General features: G+C 45.5%; 1 protein-coding gene across 1 annotated transcript in view; it reads right to left on the bottom strand.

Annotated features, from left to right (window-relative positions):
* Positions 1-7255, bottom strand: part of DGAT2 (diacylglycerol O-acyltransferase 2) — a 28259-nt gene extending 21004 nt beyond the window's left edge. The window contains exon 1 of the mRNA XM_071765431.1: positions 7099-7255. Coding sequence (XP_071621532.1) covers positions 7099-7138 — 40 coding nt within the window. The 5' untranslated portion in view covers positions 7139-7255. The remainder of the gene's footprint in view (positions 1-7098) is intronic.
* Between the last annotated feature and the right edge of the window lie 11823 nt (positions 7256-19078).

Raw genomic sequence — 19078 nt, 5'->3', positions numbered from 1 at the left:
CGAAGTAAAAAGCAAAAAGCGAAGTAAAAAGCAAAAAGCGAAGTAAAAAGCAAAAAGCGAAGTAAAAAGCAAAAAGCGAAGTAAAAAGCAAAAAGCGAAGTAAAAAGCAAAAAGCGAAGCAAAAAGCAAAAAGCGAAGCAAAAAGCAAAAAGCGAAGCAAAAAGCGAAGCAAAAAGCAAAAAGCGAAGCAAAAAGCGAAGCAAAAAGCAAAAAGCGAAGCAAAAAGCAAAAAGCGAAGCAAAAAGCAAAAAGCGAAGCAAAAAGCAAAAAGCGAAGCAAAAAGCAAAAAGCGAAGCAAAAAGCAAAAAGCGAAGCAAAAAGCAAAAAGCGAAGCAAAAAGCAAAAAGCGAAGCAAAAAGCAAAAAGCGAAGCAAAAAGCAAAAAGCGAAGTAAAAAGCAAAAAGCAAGGTAAAAAGCAAAAAGCAAGGTAAAAAGCAAAAAGCAAAGTAAAAAGCAAAAAGCAAGGTAAAAAGCAAAAAGCAAGGTAAAAAGCAAAAAGCAAAGTAAAAAGCAAAAAGCAAAGTAAAAAGCAAAAAGCAAAGTAAAAAGCAAAAAGCAAAGTAAAAAGCAAAAAGCAAAGTAAAAAGCAAAAAGCAAAGTAAATAAAAAATAATAATAAAAATAATAAAAAATGAAAAATAATAAAAATAATAAAAATAAAAATAATAAAAATTAAAAATAATAAAAATAAAAAAAATAAAAATAAAAAAATAATAAAAATAAAAAAATAATAAAAATTAAAAATAATAAAAATTAAAAATAATAAAAATAAAAATAATAAAAATTAAAAATAAAAATTAAAAATAAAAATTAAAAAATAAAAATTAAAAAATAAAAATTAAAAAATAAAAATTAAAAAATAAAAATTAAAAAATAAAAATTAAAAAATAAAAATTAAAAAATAAAAATTAAAAAATAAAAATTAAAAAATAAAAATTAAAAAATAAAAATGAAAATAAAAAAATTTAAAAATTAAAATAATTAAAGTATATAAAAATATATATATAAAACCCAGTATAAAATAAACAAATACAAAATGAAATACAAAATGAAATACAAAATGAAATACAAAATGAAATACAAAATGAAATACAAAATATAAACTCAAGTATAAACTAAATCCTTCCCAGAGATGTTACACCTGTGTGTAGCCTGTGGCTACCATTTATTCCCAGTTCAGGTCATACAAGAAGACCCTTGGCAAGAGGAAGGAGAGAGGGGATGGGCAGGGTGTCACCTTGCAAGGACATCATCCTGGGCATGGCCACCATGGACCCAGGGCATCAGCTGCAGTTCTTGGGTTTAATCTTGAGACAGCCACTTCCAGCCTGCCCAAAGCTTCCTGTTCCTCAACTTTAACATCAGATTTAACACCTGATTTATTCAGCCCTCCGTGCAAGCCTTGCTTCTTTTTTCCTCCAGCTCTGGTAGCCAAGAGGGATTTTGGGGAAGATCCTCTGGAGATCCAGGCTGGTTGGCGGTGACACAAAACCTAAGATGAGCCACCAGAAATGGGGCTTTGAGACTCAACCACAGCAGAATAACCCAACACTCAGACTTGGGTTCAATTTTTTGGAGAAAAAAAATAAAATGTTTTAAATATTCCTTTCCAGGAATCACCCGTGGACCCACATCAAGCATCATTCACATATTAAAATCCCAAAGGAGAATTAAGCAGGGGAAAGGCAAGTTCTGACTTTCAGGGTATACTTTAGCCTAATAACCAAGTTTAATAAGGCCTGTGAGATGATTAATTATAATTAATTATGACTTACTGCAGACTTCCAGTACTTGAAGGGGCTACAGGAAAGATGGGGAGGGCCTTTGGACAAGGGTATGGAGGGATGGGATGAAGGGGGATGGTTTCAAACTGACAGGTGGGAGATTGAGATGAGATTTGAGGAAAAAATTCTTTGGGGTGAGGGTGCTGAGCCCCTGTCCCAGGGTGCCCAAGGAAGCTGTGGCTGCCCCATCCCTGGCAGTGTCTCAGCCCAGGTTGGATGGGGCTTGGAGCAACCTGGGCTGTGGGAGGGGTCCCTGCCCATGCTGGGGTTGGAACTGGAGGAGCTTGAAGGTCCCTTCCAAATAAAACCATTCTCTGATTCCTAATTTTGAGGCAAAGGATACTGAATACCCCAACCTTTGGTATCCAGCACAGATCTCCATCTTCTACCACTGGAAGCAGCTGCTTGTCACATGCTGGCTACCCAGAGCAGCCCTTGGAGTGTTTTCCAGTTTTCCATTTTCTGTTTTCCATAGCACCTTTTTTTTCCAGAGATGGAGAGCCTGGCTGCTTGGGAGCCTTAGCCATTCATGCCACAGAATCCCAGAATCATTTGGGTTGGAAAGGAGCTCTGGGATCATCAAGTCCAACCCTTGATCCACTCCCCCCGTGGTTCCCAGCCCATGGCACTCAGTGCCACATCCAGGCTCTTTTGAAATAGCTCCAGGGATGGAGAATCCACCCCCTCCCTGGGCAGCCCATTCCAATGCCTCAGCACCCTCTCTGGAAAGAATTTTTTCCTAATATCCAACCTAACCCTCCCCTGGCAGGGCTGGAGCTCAGGTCAGCATTGGCAGTCAACACCAGAGTGGTCCTGGTTGTGGCATTAGGGAGATAAATGTGAAATGGGCCCAATGGGGAAGAGGCAGCTCCATTTTAAAATTGGATATTAGGAAAAAATTCTTAAGGCCATGGCCTCTTGTCTTGCTGAGAGCTGCCTGGGAGCAGAGCCCGACCCCCCCCTGGCTCCAACCTCCTTTCAGGGAGTTGGAGAGAGTGATGAGGCCTCCCCTGAGCCTCCTCTTCTCCAGCCTCAACACCCCCAGCTCCCTCTCCATCCCATATATTATGTCTCCATAGCAGAGATTTTAGATTTTCTGCTCTCAGAAGTGATCCTGAGCCCCTCAGCTCCCACCCTGCCTCTCCTCCACCCTACTTGCCAAGTTGGCCAGAATAGGAACTTCTCCAGGAGCCCTCACTGCTGCTCAGTGACAGCAGCCATCTGCAGGCTGTCAAGGAAGCTCAGTGACATTCAGCAGCTGTCCCCCAGCTGGTGATGGCCTTAGGACTTCTAGCAGCCACCAAGAGATGCTACAGAGGAGATCCTGGAGTCAATGAAGGGCTCGACCAAGCATTTGACCCAAAACATCAACACAGACTCAGCTGGGGACAGCATCTGGTTCACTTCCAGTGCAGTTTATTTCAGCTAAAGTGCACAGACACCATCTAAGCAGAGGCAGGGACAAAGGTACCAGCAGAGGAAGTAAACAAGACTTAACACCTGGGCACCAGAAAGCCCAAACCCCAGCACTTAATTAAAAAGCAGACAAGAAAATGAGCTGAGAGGAAGCAGACGTGTTACAGACAGTTAAAAAGACTCTGAAAGTTGTGAAAGCCAAGCTTCATCTGCCATCCTTTCAGGAAAATTAGCATGTTGATTCTTGGCCAAGAATTATGCTGCACAACACAGCTTATTTAGAGAGACCATAGGTTTGGGTTGGAGGGGTCCATGAAGATGATCCAGTTCCCACCCAGTTTCTGCTGAAAACCTGGTTAGATGAGCATTAGGTGCAAAGAGAAATCCTGAGCTAAATATTTGGCACAGAAGCTGCCACTGGAGGTGTAACAAAGTTGGATCAGGTAAATAGACCACTAAGGGGTTATTTTTGAGGACCCAAACTTCCATGCAAGAACAGGAGCCTCCCCAGCAAGCTGCTACATTAAAGGTGACATCTGTAAAACCCTTTTTAAAAAAACCATCTGTAAAACCCTTTGTAAAAAAAAAAATCTGTAAAACTTTTTGAGCAACATAAGTTATCCTGGTTCTAGGTCTGCTCATATGCCCCAGCTGCAGTGCAGAAGCTCTCTCCTCCACTTCCAGCCACTTTGTGGTCTTAGATAGGAAATTATTTGATGGAGAATAACAAATTACCAGCTGGGGAGTAGTTTGCTCATGCCCCAGCAGACTGCTCAATAATCCTGTGTTATCTGCAGGAAAGAATGTCTACAACTGGAGGTCAACAACATAGTTAAGAGGGACATGTGACAACAGCATTTGGTTCAGTCCCATTAGGAAGGAGCTGGGATTCTGCAGACTTATTAGGACATTTATCTTGGGGTTGATCAGCATTTATAAAAAAAAAAAAAATCCAAAAAACATTAAACTTGGCCTTGAGTCCCAACAGCTCTATGTGGGTTACAAACCATGAGAATAGACCCAGCAGTCCTAGCCCAGCCAACAATTTTAGATTTTAAATCAGCAAGAGTTCATAGTCCTAGATAAGAGGAAGGGAACCATCCTGCTACAACTCCTGTGTCCAGGAAAAGTTTGGAGGAGCTCTAGAAAGAGGTCTCAGTCGTGAAGAATTCCACACCTCTATCTCACAGGCAGTTTTTTCAAGAGGTGACACCAGGATGCCACCAGCACTCCCAAACCAAGAGCATCTTGAAGCAGAAATGCCAAACCTCAGGTGAAGCACAAGACTCACTCCAAATAAAGCTGAGCAAAATCATTTTCCTCCCCCCAAACTATTCCATCATTTTTTTTCTGAGCTGCTGCAGTTCACTATTGCCTAAAGCTTTGAGCCAGGCAAAACAAAGGAGGGAGGTTGCTTCTGTCAGATGAAACAAAAAGAGATACACCCTAAAAAAAGGCCAGCCTTAAATTCTCTGGCCACACTAGCACCCTTCTTCAGGAGAGGGAAGAATTTCTGTGCTGCTCTGCCAAAGGCAAGGAGGAAAGCACCTGGCCAGCCCCTGGCCAAAGTGGGTCAGGACAAGATGAGAAGACAACCAACCACCCAACCATCATCCAACCTCAGGTGTTGGTCCAAGGTCTGTTCTGATTTTCCAGTGTTTGCATCTAAGAGGGTTCCCTTGTTTGCACACAGGGATGGGCAGAGAGACAATATCTGCACCCATTATTTTTCTTTTTGCTTGTTTTTTTAAGTAGGACCCAGACTTCCAGCCACATTCCCAAGCACTGGGACAAAACCAGGCAAGCAAGGAGACTTAAAAGGATAGTGTGGATCATTCAGACCCTCACCCCACAAAAATCAGCTCTTTGCACAGGAAAAGAGGGTCAAGAAGGTAGAAAAAAAAAATAAAGGGGTTTGTTCTGAATATCCTGTGTAGTGGGGGGAGTCAAGCAGCACGTGAGGTCCCATGCACGAACTGCTGGGCCACATGGCCTCTGGTCATCTTTGATCTCTGGGATCCTCCCACATCATCTTCCACCAAGCTCATCCCGAGTTTGAGCTCCTCCAGCAGGCACCTTTGGCTCTGAAGAGGCAGGCTTGGGAGCTGGTCCTGCCTTTTGTCACCCGTGACAAGCTCCAGAGCTGGCAAGGGGCTGCGTTGGTGGCTGCTGCAGTTACCACAGCAACAACATCTCACACCTCCCCAGGCAGAAGCACATGAAGAAATGAGTAAGGAAACAAAAAAATATTCACTGCAGGACCCCCATGAGGTGCCTCAGAGGAAAACTGACCTGAGGAGTGTTAAGACAGCTTTCCATCCCTAAGAAGGATTAGCTACAGATGAGGCCAATCACTGTCCCTAAACCACACTCCATTTTGAATTCTGCACGTGTCCCAAATCCATCACTAAGATGCCAGGGCTGGCAAGGTGGCCACTGGGGTCTAAGGTCAGCCCTACATATTTCAGAGGTCTCCTGAATGATTTATTCCCTGCTTTTGGCTGGTGGTTATCTCTCAGCTGAGGAGTTCACGTGCTGTTAATTCAAATGACCTCCCTCAACCCAAACCATCTCTTGGCTTCTTCCCAGTTGTGCAAGCAAGTGGCTTTAAGGACAAAGTTGAGCACGGGAAACACACACAGACCCTTCCAGTTTCACAACTGATCCAACAACAAATTCATCTCCAACATCAGGGGGGAAGGCAACAACTTCCCTGAAAGATGAGGAGCGGGCAGGACACGGTGCAAAACCAGGAGCTCAGGGGTTAATTCCCCAGGTTCAGGTCCTTTTAGCTCTGCTAATGATTTGCTTAATCAACCAGGCATTTCCCAGGTTCATCCCAGGAGGAATTAGCAGTTTGCTCTGTCAGGGCAGAAAGCTTTTTTGCACTCAAAGCCAGACAAATCACTCAAGAACCACCCTAGAAAGCTCCCTCGCAGGAGGGCTCCACCAAACAAAATATTCCAACTTGTTGGAATTTCTTCCTGCCAGATCCCCAGAGCTGCTTTTACAAGCACACAGAAGGACTGGGATTTCCCAGCCTGTCTCCCCAACCTCTTGCACCTCCAGGTTTCAGGAAACTTTGGGTGTCACCGGAGCAGCTCTGCCCCTCCATGGGTGTCACCCACTGCCACCCAACCTGCTCCTTTCGTTTTCCAGCACGGAAGGGTTTCCCCAGCAAACACTTACCTTGCTGCCCCCCCTAAATCTTCATTATAAAAGCAACCATGCTCTTTTGGGTTTGCGTTTTTCGCTGGTTGGTTTGTTTGGGGTTTTTTTTTTTCTTTCCCCCCCCACCCCTGTTGATCTAAGTGGGGGGAATCCGATGTCACCGAGCTGGGCTGCAAACAGTGAATCTCCCCAGCCATGATAAAACTACTTCACTTCCCCCTTCCTACCATCACGAGAAAAAAAAAAAAAAAAGATTCGTTGTATTTTGTGTTTGAAGGGTTTTTTTTGTTTGGTCGTTTGTAGTTTTTTTTTTTAAAAAAAAAGCCACACGCCCACATTTGGCCAGGTTGCAAATTCGTTTAAAATCAACCTCATTTGCACCACTTTCAAGAAACCAACCCGACCCTCCAAGCTCGCTAAAAAGGCAAAAAACCTTGCCCGGGAGAGCTGTAAATCCTCCTACCTAAGCAAAGCTGCAGCCAGCCAGCCTCCCCGCCATTGCACATTGCTTTTTGCCACCTCCTTCCTCCTTTTACCCAACCCTTCTTACGGGCAGGAAGAAGAAGAAGAGAAAGAAAATAAATTCAACTAAACCTTTGGGTGCTCCTTCCTTCCACTTCGCACCGCAGGGATGCTGCTCCCCCTCCATCTCTCTCTCCCCCCCCCCTTTTTTTTTTTTTTTTCTCCCCGCAGCATCCTCCCCAGGCACTGCCCCAAGCCCTGGTACCTCGCAGCACCCCCGAATAAGCAGCGATGATGGTTTTCATTGCGGAGATGTGCTCAGGTCTCGGTCAGGGCCATGAGATGGAGAAAAAACACCCGACCCCTGAGACCCGGTCCAGCCGGCGAGTGGGAGAATTACCGCCTGCGCATCCCTATATAGCCCCGGGAAGGAGGAGGAGGAGGAAGAGGGAGGAGATGGAGGAGGGGCAGAATCCCCGGGGTCCCATAGACCGGGGGAGGGGTGTATGGAAGCTTTTGGCATTGGGGATGGAGTTTGCTCCATGGGATGGGGATTGGGAATGGGGAGGACAAAGCATGGAGGGCACCCTCACCCCCTCTGCAATGGGTTTTTCTCCCTGGTTTCCTTCCCTCTGTCGCAGGATCCCCCCCAGCCCCCTGGGTAGTGATGGTCACTTATTGCTTAAGTGCTCTTTCACCTTGCTTTTGGCTGATTTTACCCTCCCCAGCACGATTTGGGAGTTGCAGGCTCTTAAAAGCATCATTAAATTTAGATTTAAATGGCATGGGGGAAAAAAAAAAAAAAAGAGAAAAAAAAAAAAAAAGAGACACAATTTTAGAAATTTTATTAGCAGGAGCTGTAATGGTTTCGTTAAGGTTCCTTTTCATGATAGCTTGGGGGCATGGCCAAACTGCTGACCAAAAACTCATTTTCTCCTAACAAAATGTTTAATTACCTACTTGCAAGATCCATAAGACAGGAGGCATCGTTTAGGTTTTCATCAAGGTTTTAAAGGACCTTCACTCACCAAGATTTCTGTGATTTTTTTTTTTTTACAGCTGGGGACTGAGAGGTTTATCCCAGCTCCCCATGACATTAAACCAGATTCTTTATAATGGGGTCGTGCCTGGCCCTAACAAGGGGATTTTTGCTGCACCCCTATGTGAAGCATCAGGCCTCTGCCCCTTTCCTAACCTCATTTCCATCTCCAATTTGGACCAAATAAAAAAAATCTGCAGCTGAGATTCTAATCCTCAAGGAAAAGCCCATTGAAAGCAATGAGTTCCCCATACAGGGCAGGCAGGCAGCAATCACTGCCCAAATTCCCCAAAGAACCCTTCAACTTTCACCAGGTTTTTGGGGTGGGTGCAGCATCGTGCCTTGCTGAGCCAGCAGCTTTTTTCCTGTTGCTCCTGGGGGATTCTGCTGCAACATCCACTTTTTGGCCCAGAGAGGCACTCATTTCGCAAACAAAAGTCTTCTTTTCTGCTTAAATAAGAGATTTAGAGGTGAAAGAGTGATTTCTCTTTTTATTTTTTTTTTTTTTTTCTCAGTCCCCTGAGGCATCCCCATCCTTTTGAGTCAAACTGGCACCAGGGCTTCTTCACTCCCCAGTTGGCCAAATGGCTGTTTTCCAGCAGTTGTAGTGGCATGTTGAAATAGGTATAAAAATGGAAAATTGCAGGAGCTTGCTTGAGGAAAGGGCCTTGCCCAACAGCTTTTGGATAGGACCTCCAAAAGGGAGCCCAAGAGCAGAAAAAAGTTACCACTTATTAATAAGTCACCACTAAAACACAGCTGAGTGAAAGGGGAATGGTCTCTTGCCTGTCTAAATAAAATCATCTGCAAGCAAAGTAGGGACTGACATGGTTTTTCTTATCAGAACCCAAATAAAAACCAGCAAAACAATCATACTGCCAGGTTGTGATGGCATCAGATAGGTGAACAGAAAATTCCCAGTGTGCTGGGACCTCTCCAGATCCATTGGCTTTCCCTTGACCACCTTTTCACACATTTTGGGTGCAAATCCTCTGAATCCTGATCATCTCTTTGCTCCAGTGGGGTGCCAACCAGGGAAGATTCATCAATAAAATAAATTAAAAAAAAAATAATGTTTAAAAATAAAAATAATGTTTAAAAATGTTTAAAAAATAATGTTTAAAACCTCAATACTTGATGGGACATCGTGACTTGCAGGTATAAAGACACAAGCACCACAGCTCCAGGCTGGGCAGCAGATTGCACGTGTGACTTGAAGGTGCAAATTGGGACACCACGTTTCTTGGGAAGGAGGAAAAAAGTTGAGCCCAGGGCTGTGATGACACACTTGAGCCCTGGGACAGCTTCTGCCTCGATGAAACCTGAGCAGAAGCAGCAGCAGGGAACTGGCTGCCACCCAGCTCCCCTCTCACTTCTTTTCCCAGTACTTGTCCTGCAACTTTTTTCTTTTGTTTTCCTTCAGCTCACTGAAGATCAGAAGATAATCCCAAATAATACAGCAGAACTATCTTGGCTCTCTTCCCTGCCAGGAGACACTTTCCCACTGGGAAGACACGCACTGGGGTGCTGGGTGGGAGGGAGGCTTTGGAAATGCTCATGGTTTGTTTTGCTGGGTGCTTACGTTGGCCCAGGAAATCTGTGACCCTGTCTATTATTAACCCACCCGTCTGGAATGATTTTTCTTGGCCAGTAACACCCTTTCAAATGCCCTAATGTCACTTCACCTCCACAGGTTGTGGGCAGAGTGACACGGGCAGGAGCAGTGACACGAGCAGGAACAGTGGCACAGGCAGGAGCAAGGCTTCCAGCTCTCTGTAGTCAAGAAAAGTTAACAGAACTTTTTATCTCCTTTTTTTTCCTGTTTTTTTAGCAGCAGCTGAATCCCCCAGCGAAGCAGCCACACACCCATATGCAGTCACATTTTTGTTATTTTTTTTTTTTTAATGCCCATCCTGAATTTTTAGGGTGATGCCTGTCAATAAATCTTTTGAGGAAACGTTTTTATTTTTCTCTTCCCACTTCTATTCAAGGACTTGAGGGCTGTTTGGAAGGCTTGTGGTGGGTTTGCTGCTGGTGTACAGCTCTGTAGCTGTGCTTCCATGCAGAACTCCAGAACCACAGAATATTGGGGGTTGGAAGGGACCTCTGGAGATCATCAAGTCCAAACCCCCTCCCAAGCAAGGTTCATTTAGAACAGGTTGCACAGGATGGTGTTCCAGAAGGATCTGAATGTTTCCAGAGATGGAGACTCCACCACCCTTCTGGGAAGCCTGGGCCATCCTCAAAGATCCTCCTGATGTTTAGATGGAACTTCCCATGTCCAAGTTTGTGCCTGTTACCTCTTGTCCTGTCCCAGAGTACCAGTGACCAAAGGCTGAGCCCATCCTCCTGACACCCACCCTCTAAGTATTTATAAGGGTTGAAAAGATCCCCCCTCAGCCTTCTCCAGACTAAAAACAGCCTCAGCTTTTCCCTAGAGGAGAAATGTCCTCACCATCTTTGCAGCCCTTTTCTGTACAGGTTATTTACATTATTAATCTGGTTATTATAATTCTGCTAAAGCAGCAGAAAATGCCCTATTTTCACAGTGCCTTCACCCAGGGGCCAGATGTTGGGATGCCTGTCTGAAGCTGCCTGTATGTGGGGCACAAGTTGGGCTTATCTGTCTTTGTAATTCCCCTTCCCTGACTTAAAAACTGTGGAGTCTTTTCCCTGCCTGAGGGTAACCCTCTGGTTATGGATTTTTATGTTTTCTCTTTCCAGGCAGTATTATTTTTAGAAATTAGTTTGGTTTTTTTTTCTGATCCAAGCCCTGAACACACAGAGTTTACAGCTGCCAGGGTTCTTCATTAATCCAACCACCTCTGTCTTCATGGATTGCAAGCATCTAAAAAGGCCCTTTTCTCCCCCAGTTTCACCTTCTGAGCCCACCAAGAACATGATGGGGCTCTCTCTGCAGTAGACACAACAGCTTGGATACCATGAGCAAGTCCAGCTCAGTGTGGATTTCCACTGACACCTGCAGCACAATTGGAATTCAGGTTGGATAAGGGCTTGGAGTGTTGGATGATGAGAAGCTGGGCATGAGCTGGCAGCTCAGAAACCAACTGTGTCCTGGGCTGCAACACCACCAGCATGGACAGAAGGTCAAGGGAAGGGATTCTTCCCTCTATTCCACTCTGGTCAGACCCTCCCTGGGGTGCTGAATCCAGTTCTGGGGTTCCCAACACATGAAGGAGATGGAGGTGTTGGAGGAGGAGGCCATGGAGATGCTCAGAGGGTTGGAGCAGCTCTGGAGCCAGGGGGAGAGAGTTGGGGGTGTTCAGCCTGGGGAAGAGAAGGATCCAGGGAGAGCTTCTTGTGGCCCTTCAGTACCTGCAAAGAGTCTTTAAGAATGATGGGGACAGACTTTTCAGTGATAAGAGAAGAGGTGATGGTTTTTAACTGAAAGAGGGGAGATTCAGACTAGAGATAAGGAAGAAAGTGGTTTATGGGGAGGGTGGTGAGATGCTGATTCGGGTTGCCCAGAGAGGTGGGAGATGCCCCATGTCTGGAAACATTCCAGGTCAGGGTTCTGAACAACTTGATCCAAAGATGTCCCAGCTCACTGCAGGGGGGTTGGGTTGGACTAGATGAGTTTTGAAGGTCCCTTCCAACCCAACCCATTCTGTGCTTCTGATTAGTTGTGCAAGTGGTGTGGGTGGGTATCACCAAGCCTGGTGTGGGTATCACCAAGCAGTGGAAACACAGCCCTCTGCTTCCATCACCTCTGCTTCTGAGGTCTTGGAAAAAAAAAAAACCCAACCAAAAAAACCACAGAGTGATTCTTCCCTCTATTCCACTCTGGTCAGACCCCCCCCCCCCTACAGTGCTGGGTCCAGTTCTGGGCTTCCCAACACATGAAGGACATGGAGGTGTTGGAGCAAATCCAGGAGAGGCCATGAACATTGTCAGAGGGCTGGAGCAGCTGTGCTGTGAAGACAAAAGTGGGGATTATTCAGTCTGGAGATGAGAAGGCTCAGAGGGAACCTTAGAGCATCTTCTAGGACCTGAAAGGGATGCAGGAAAGCCAGGAAGGGACTTTGGAGAAGGACATGGAATGATAGGTAGGATGAGGGGCAATGGTTTCAAACTGAAAGAAGGGAGGCTGAGATGAGATGTGAGGAAGAAATTCTTTCCTGTAAGGCTGGTGAGACACTGGCTCAGGTTGCCCAGAGAAGCTGTGGATGCCCCATCCCTGGAAATGCTGAAATTCAAGCTGGATGGGGCTTGGAGAAACCTGGTCTAGTGAGAGGTGTCCCTGCCCATGGCATGGAGCTTGGAACTAGAGGATCTTGAAGGTCTTTTCCAACTCAAACCAGTCTGGGATTCTATGACTCTGTGGATTTAAGGTTTGCTCTCATTGCAGATCACTCCTGGTGCATGAGGAGCATCCTCATAGGAAGGGAAGACCTGGAGTTGAGAAGGAGGACTTGGCAAACACACAAAACTTGACCTGTCAAATTGTGCCTTTCCTAAGAGCTCTCACCAGACCGTGGGGATCTCTACATCACTTCTGCTTTCATCCCTGTGTCTTCCTCTGAATTATCATCCTCTCGCCAGGACCAATGGGGGTTTTATCATCAGTGATGGAAAACACAGACCAGAGAAGAAGAGCCAGGGTTTAATGAGGAGTTAGAAACTGAGTCAGCCACCCAATGAGATCTGCTTTGTCAACTTGCCAAGCAGGCAAAATAGTGACAAGACCCTTTCTCATCCCTGTAAAGGTTATTTTTCTACTTCTTGTGTCACTTTGGCCAAGCCAAAGTGTTACGTGCAGCCTATGGTGCCCACTTCTGGGGCTCTGAGTCCTCTTCTTTGCCAGTTAATTCAGCAGAAGGAGTCCAGGAACCCCTCTCATGAGCCAAAAAAATAACCTGAGCTTCAAAGTGCCACTTGAAATGGACTCAAAACCAGAAATGCTGCCAAAATGTTCCTCAGGCATCAACACCCACCTTGATGCAGGTCCCTCCATCACTTCCCCAAGGGTATTTTTAGTATTTTGTACAGAGGTAGCAAAAAATCATGGAAAGTTTTGTCCTCCCCTCCATCTTTATTCTTAACTCTGTAGGAACAGGTCACAGCCCAGGTAATATTTATGGATGTGTGGTGGTGGTTCATGCATCACCTGAGCAGTGGATCTGAATTTTGAGCTGAGGGAGAGAGAAAAGAAGGGAAGGGAGGGGAAGGGAAGGGAAGGGAAGGGAAGGGAAGGGAGAAGGGAAGAGGGAAGGGAAGAGAAGGGAAGGGAAGGGAAGGGAAGGGAGAAGGGAAGGGAAGGGAAGGGAGAAGGGAAGAGGGAAGGGAAGAGAAGGGAAGGGAAGGGAAGGGAAGGGAGAAGGGAAGAGAGAAGGGAAGAGAAGGGAAGGGAAGGGAAGGGAAGGGAAGAGAAGAGAAGAGAAGAGAAGAGAAGAGAAGAGAAGAGAAGAGAAGAGAAGAGAAGAGAAGAGAAGAGAAGAGAAGAGAAGAGAAGAGAAGAGAAGAGAAGAGAAGAGAAGAGAAGAGAAGAGAAGAGAAGAGAAGAGGTTTCTACATCCCCATGCATCACCTACTTCTCTACAGACCTTCAAATAAACCCCAAGCCTGTGTCAACCCTGAATATGGAGAAGGAAACTGAGGCACAAGCTTACTGGGGAACAGAGCTCTCATATCCCTCATTACAGATTTAGTTGGTTGTAGAAATGTCACACTTGGTCCTTCACCTTTTTATCTTCAATTCATCAGCTCCAAAGCTCCCCTTGGTCTCTCCTGCTTCCTGGATGTGGCATTTGGGGGGATTCTGTCCTGTTCATTAATGTGGAAGGGGGAAAATTTTGCCACCCCAGGTGTCCAGCAGTGCCTGGACTCTATTTTTTCTATTCTTGAGTTAAGTGTTGAAATTTTAGGAGCCCAGGTTGGTCTTTTCCAGTGCCTCCCCCACTGAGAGGACTTTTTGAATATGGGCAAGGAATCAACCACATTTCAACCATGCAGAAGAACTGTTGACCAAGGTATCTCCAAACCCCCCACCAAACTTTCCATGGCTCAAATGACAACCCTGGGTCCTACTCTTCCTAACAGGAGCAGACAGGATGTGTTACAGAGGCACCAAGTCAATAGGGACTATGGCTCCTATTTTCCCAGTCTCCAAAGACATCCCACCACCATATCCAGAGCCAGAAAGAGCTGAGTGAGCCAGGATCACAACTCCCATCCTGGGAGAGCTCAGCAGAACCTGTACTGGGATACCCACAGAACCACCATGGGCTGGCTGGGCTTTGCCTTTGGAGCTGGAGCCACCTCATTTGGTCAAAATTGGCTCCTAGCTCCAACACCAGGGCTTCATTTTCAGCCAAGTTGTGCTTTACACCCTCCTCAGACCTTGGTGTCACACTGAGCTGTTATCTCACAGGTATTTATCACATTTGTCCTTCAAAAAGCTCAGGAAGGGGATGTTTGTGAGGCAGAGAATCCCTTTTCTCTGGAGGGACTTCTGCATGGACACCATCAGTCCATCCCTGGGATTCTTTCCTTTGAACGTGCCTTGGGAAAATAAAAAAAAAAGAAGTTTTCAGCCAGTGTGGTGGAGCTTGCATTTCTCTGGACTCTTAAAAGCAAATTTGGCTGAAAAGCACCCAATGGTGGAGAGAAAGAAGAGCAGAAGGTCAAAGCCCAATGGGAATCCCATGATTTCTTTGGTCCACCTGTAGGGCACAAATCCTTTGGTCCTGGGGTCCTTTTCTGAGGTAGGAGCATCAAAGCTGTGAACCCCCATCTCTTGTTCAGTGTAGATACAGCTACAATTTTTTTTTTTTGGTAGAACTGGGTCAGAGAACATCTCCTCTGCTCCTCACTGCTTAATGGCACAACCAGTTTGGAGCCCAAAGCTGGAATCAGCTATTTTCATAGCTTTTCTGTTTGTGTTTTGTTTTGTTTTGTTTTGTCATGGAGTTAAAAGTTCCTTAACATTACAGAAGTTTTGAAATGTGGCCATTTCTTGGTTTTTTTTTTTTCGAGCTGCACTTATGCCTCATTTTTTGTTTTTTTCACAAGTGGAAGCAAAGTTCAGGCCCAAAACTGCAAGAGACTTCACAGCAAGCTTTGTGCTGGAGGGCATTGAAAATAAACCAAAACAAACTATATTAATATAATTCTTTTTTTTTTTTTTTTTTTTAAAGCTCCATTTTTACTTTTCCCCAGAAGATAGGAAGATTTATGGAAGTCACTGAGCAAAGTCAGATTTTGGCTCTTGGCAGCAAGTCAGGGTAGAGCTGCCCAGCTACAGCCTAAAATTAGAGCACCTAAAAATTAACTGTATGGCTAAAGAACTTTGGTCCCTGTGAGGAAGGAGCCCTGAAGAATTAGTAATAGACACTTAACCAGCTCCACTTTTAATCCAATTGCAAGGTTTTGACTATTGAGAATTGGCAGCAAAAAATAAAGAACCGAAAAAAAAATTGGGTTAGGATTTTTAGGTTTTTTCTCAGTTATATTTGCTTCCTTCCTTAAGAAGGGTGAGATATGGGAAAGTGGTAAAATCAGAGAGAATTTCCTTGGTTGGAAAAGACCTTCAAGATCATTGAGTCCAGCCATTAAGCTCCCACTGACAGAACTGTAACTAATATAATAATAAAAAATATAAAACATATAATAAAACTAATAGCTAATATCATCATCATCATCATCATCATCATAATAATAATAATAATAATAATGGTGAAAAATCTGTTTCCCTTTACCTAAAAGTGGGAGACTCCCATGTTCTTCTTGGCAGCATCATTTTAACCTTGTGTTAAAGTTCCCAAAAAAAAAAAAAATAAAAAAAAAAAAATTAACCTTTTCAGCTCAAGGCTGCAAATTCCCTAAAGGCTTCCATGTGAACTCCTCAAACTCCCATATTTGCAACCAGACAGCTCTGAGGCAGCTCCAGCCTCCAATCACAGGTGGGGAAACTGAGGCACAAAGCCTCGAGGGGTGTGGTTTCCTGATAAAACCAAAGGGATCTCTCCTCCTCATCTCCCTGCTTCCATCCCAGCTCTTGCCCTGGCTGAATACTCAGCAAAAGCCTCTTACACCCTCCATCCCCTGGGCTCCTCCAGGGCCAGCCAGGGAGGCTGTAATGCTATTAAATAAGGTCATTTGTCTGCTCCTGACCTTCCTGAGCTCTCAAGGGCTTTTCCACCACCCTGGGTAAGAGAGCTAAGGATCCAAATCCTCTGCAGGATCCATTGTTCCCCAAATTAGAAGGAAAAATGGATTAAAAGAAGGCAAAGCCTACGAACTACCCACATAATCAAGAGTTGCCCCGGGGGGTTTGCTCATTTCTGGTTCTTTCTGTTTTTAAAGGATTTTAACATCCAGAGGTCCTTTGGGGACATTTGGGCTTTTGACACTGGGGTGTAGTGAGGGGACCTCCAGTCCTGTGTCCAGTTCTGGGCCCCTGAGCTCAGGAAGGAGCTTGAGGTGCTGGAGCAGGTCCAAAGGAGGCAACTGGGCTGGTGAAGGGATCCAGCAGAAATGCTGTGAGGAAGGGCTGAGGGAGCTGGGGGTGTTGAGGCTGGAGAAGAGGAGGCTCAGGGGAGACCTCATCACTCTCTCCAAGTCCCTGAAAGGAGGTTGGAGCCAGGGGGGGGTTGGGCTCTTTTCCCAGGCAACTCTCAGCAAGACAAGAGGCCATGGTCTCAAGTTGTGCCAGGGGAGGTTTAGGTTGGACATTAGAAAGAATTTCTTGATGGAGAGGGGGATCAGGCATTGGAATGGGCTGCCCAGGGAAGGGGTGGATTCTCCATCCCTGGAGATATTTCAAAAGAGCCTGGATGTGGCACTGAGTGCCATGGGCTGGGAACCACGGGGGGAGTGGATCAAGGGTTGGACTTGATGATCTCTGAGCTCCCTTCCAACCCAGACAATTCTATGATTCTATGATTCTATGACAAGGAGAAATGGTTGAAAAGAGGAGATTTAGGTTGGACATTAAGGAATAATTCTCTCCTCCCCCCTGAAGGTGGGGAGACCCTGGCCCAGGTTGCCCAGGGAGGTGGTGGAATCCCCATCCCTGGCAGTGTCTCAGCCCAGGCTGGATGGGGCTTGGAGCAACCTGGGCTGTGGGAGGGTTTGGGCCTGGGTGATCTTAAAGGTCCCTTCCAACCCTAAAAATTCTATGATTCTACAATTCCCTGTGTCAAAGTTCACCATTTTGAACTCTTACATTTTTTTCCAGTTTTTTAAAAGCTCTTCCCACTTGGCCAGTCTGGTTGCAACATGTCCCAAATAACATGCAAAAGAACAAGAGGAAACAACCTCAGGTTGCACCAGGAGAGGTTTAGATTGGATACGAGGAACAATTTCTTCCCAGAAAGGGTTGTCAGACCCTGGCTGCCCAGGGCAGTGGTGGAGTCCCCATCCCTGGAGGGATTTCCAAGCCCTGGAGCTGTGGTGCTGAGGCCATGGGGCAGTGGTGGCCTTGACAGTGCTGGGTTCATGATTGGACTTGATATGAAAGGTTTTTTCCAATCAAAACCATTCTGTGATGCTTTGACTCTTACCAGCTTCAAGATGGTTTAGGAGAAGACACAAATTCTCTTGCCCTGGAGTGCCTCTTTCTATCAAAAGCTGTATTTTTAATTTTTTTCTTTTTTTCTTTTTTTTTTTTTTTTTTTTTTTTTTCGCTTCTACATGAAGTTTAAGAGGTTGTTTGTGTTCCAGTTTGTTGGCTTAGGTTTTAGGTGTCCTACCAGCCACCAGCTTTGTCTGAGTCAACAGTAAACACTGATTAAAATTCAGCAATTTCCCTGCTTATTAAGCAAGGAAAAGAGTTCAGCACTGGATTAATAAATTGGAAATGCAGCTGCGAAGGAAAAAGTGAGCAAAAAGTGAGCAAAACTTGGGTCCTACCTGACATTTCTCCTCATGCTTTTCCTGCTACTGGGGTTTTATTTCAGGCACCTTTTACTAAGACAGAAAAAAACCCTGCTCAGGGCTCAGCTACTAAAATGCAGTTGTCCCTTGGACTTTGCTTGGATGCTTGGTAGTGGCTGCTGAATTTCAAAGAACTTCTCCAGAATCAAGCAGAGTTGAAAATGCCTCTTTCTGATGAATGCAGAAGGATCACAGAATGGTTTGGTTTGGAAGGGACCTTTAAAGGGACTTTGCAGGGAGCAGAAACATCTTCAGCTGGATCAGGATGTGCAGTGCCATCCAACCTCCCCTGGAAGGTTTCCAAGGATGAGGAATCTCCCACCTCTCTGGCCAACCTGGCCAACATTTCTTCTCCATTTCTGGTTTGGATTCTCTCTCTTTTATTTTAAAACCACCCCCCTTTGTCCTATTGGTACAAAAGTCCCTCCCCAGCTTTCCTGGAGCCCCTTCAGGCACTGGAAGGTGCTCTAAGTTTTTTCCAGAGCCTTCTGTTTTCTAGGCTGAACAACCCCAACTCTCAACCTATCCTCACCTCAGAGATGTTCCACCCCTCAGCTCATTTTTGTGGCCTCCTTTGGACCCTTTCTTCCTCTCCTTCCCTTGGGAATCCAGCTTACAAACCATCCCCACATCACTCTGCATGTCGGGCAGCAGAAAGGCTTTGAGAGCATCCTGCAGGGTGATGGCTTTGGATTACTTCTAGCTCAGCCCTAACCTCATCCTCTCCACAGTGTTGGAATAGCCTGGACTTCATGTGCCAGGAAAAAAATGTCATTTCTGCAATATTTTTGCAGAATATTTTGCAGCCCTCCAAATGCAGGACCCCTATGTATAGACCTCGAGTGATGGATCAACACCCTGGAGGTGCCCCAGCCCCCCAGGGTCTTCAGTTTCAGGGGTTGCCTCACAAACCAACTCAAATTTAACAAATTCTGCAGGGAAAAGGTCCCGACCCCATTTCACAACCTCTGTAGGTCCCAGCAGAGTTGTTCCAGAGATGCACGTGGGCAAGAAGCACCAGACAGACCCAGTCCTACAACCCTTTACTCAGTCACGTTGACTCCTTCTGCAAACTTTTTCTGTGCACCCCATGGCTGCAAAACCAGGCCAGGAAATGTAGTGTAAGGGTGGTGCTTGTAGGGGTTTAAAAATCTGAAGGACAAAACCTCATCTGGTCACCTTAGGTTGTCTACAGAACCTTGAAATGTCCCTTGAGATCCTCCTGTGATGCTGAAACATCTCAGAAGACACTTCATGTGTAGGTATGGAGAGAGAGGGGGAAGGAAGAGTCTCAGTCTAGGAAGAAATT

This window comes from Heliangelus exortis, chromosome 1, assembly GCF_036169615.1.
Source record: "Heliangelus exortis chromosome 1, bHelExo1.hap1, whole genome shotgun sequence".
Classification (NCBI taxonomy): Eukaryota; Metazoa; Chordata; class Aves; order Apodiformes; family Trochilidae; genus Heliangelus; species Heliangelus exortis.
Note: the sequence above shows the minus strand (reverse complement) of the source record. Positions and strands in the feature narration are given on the sequence as shown.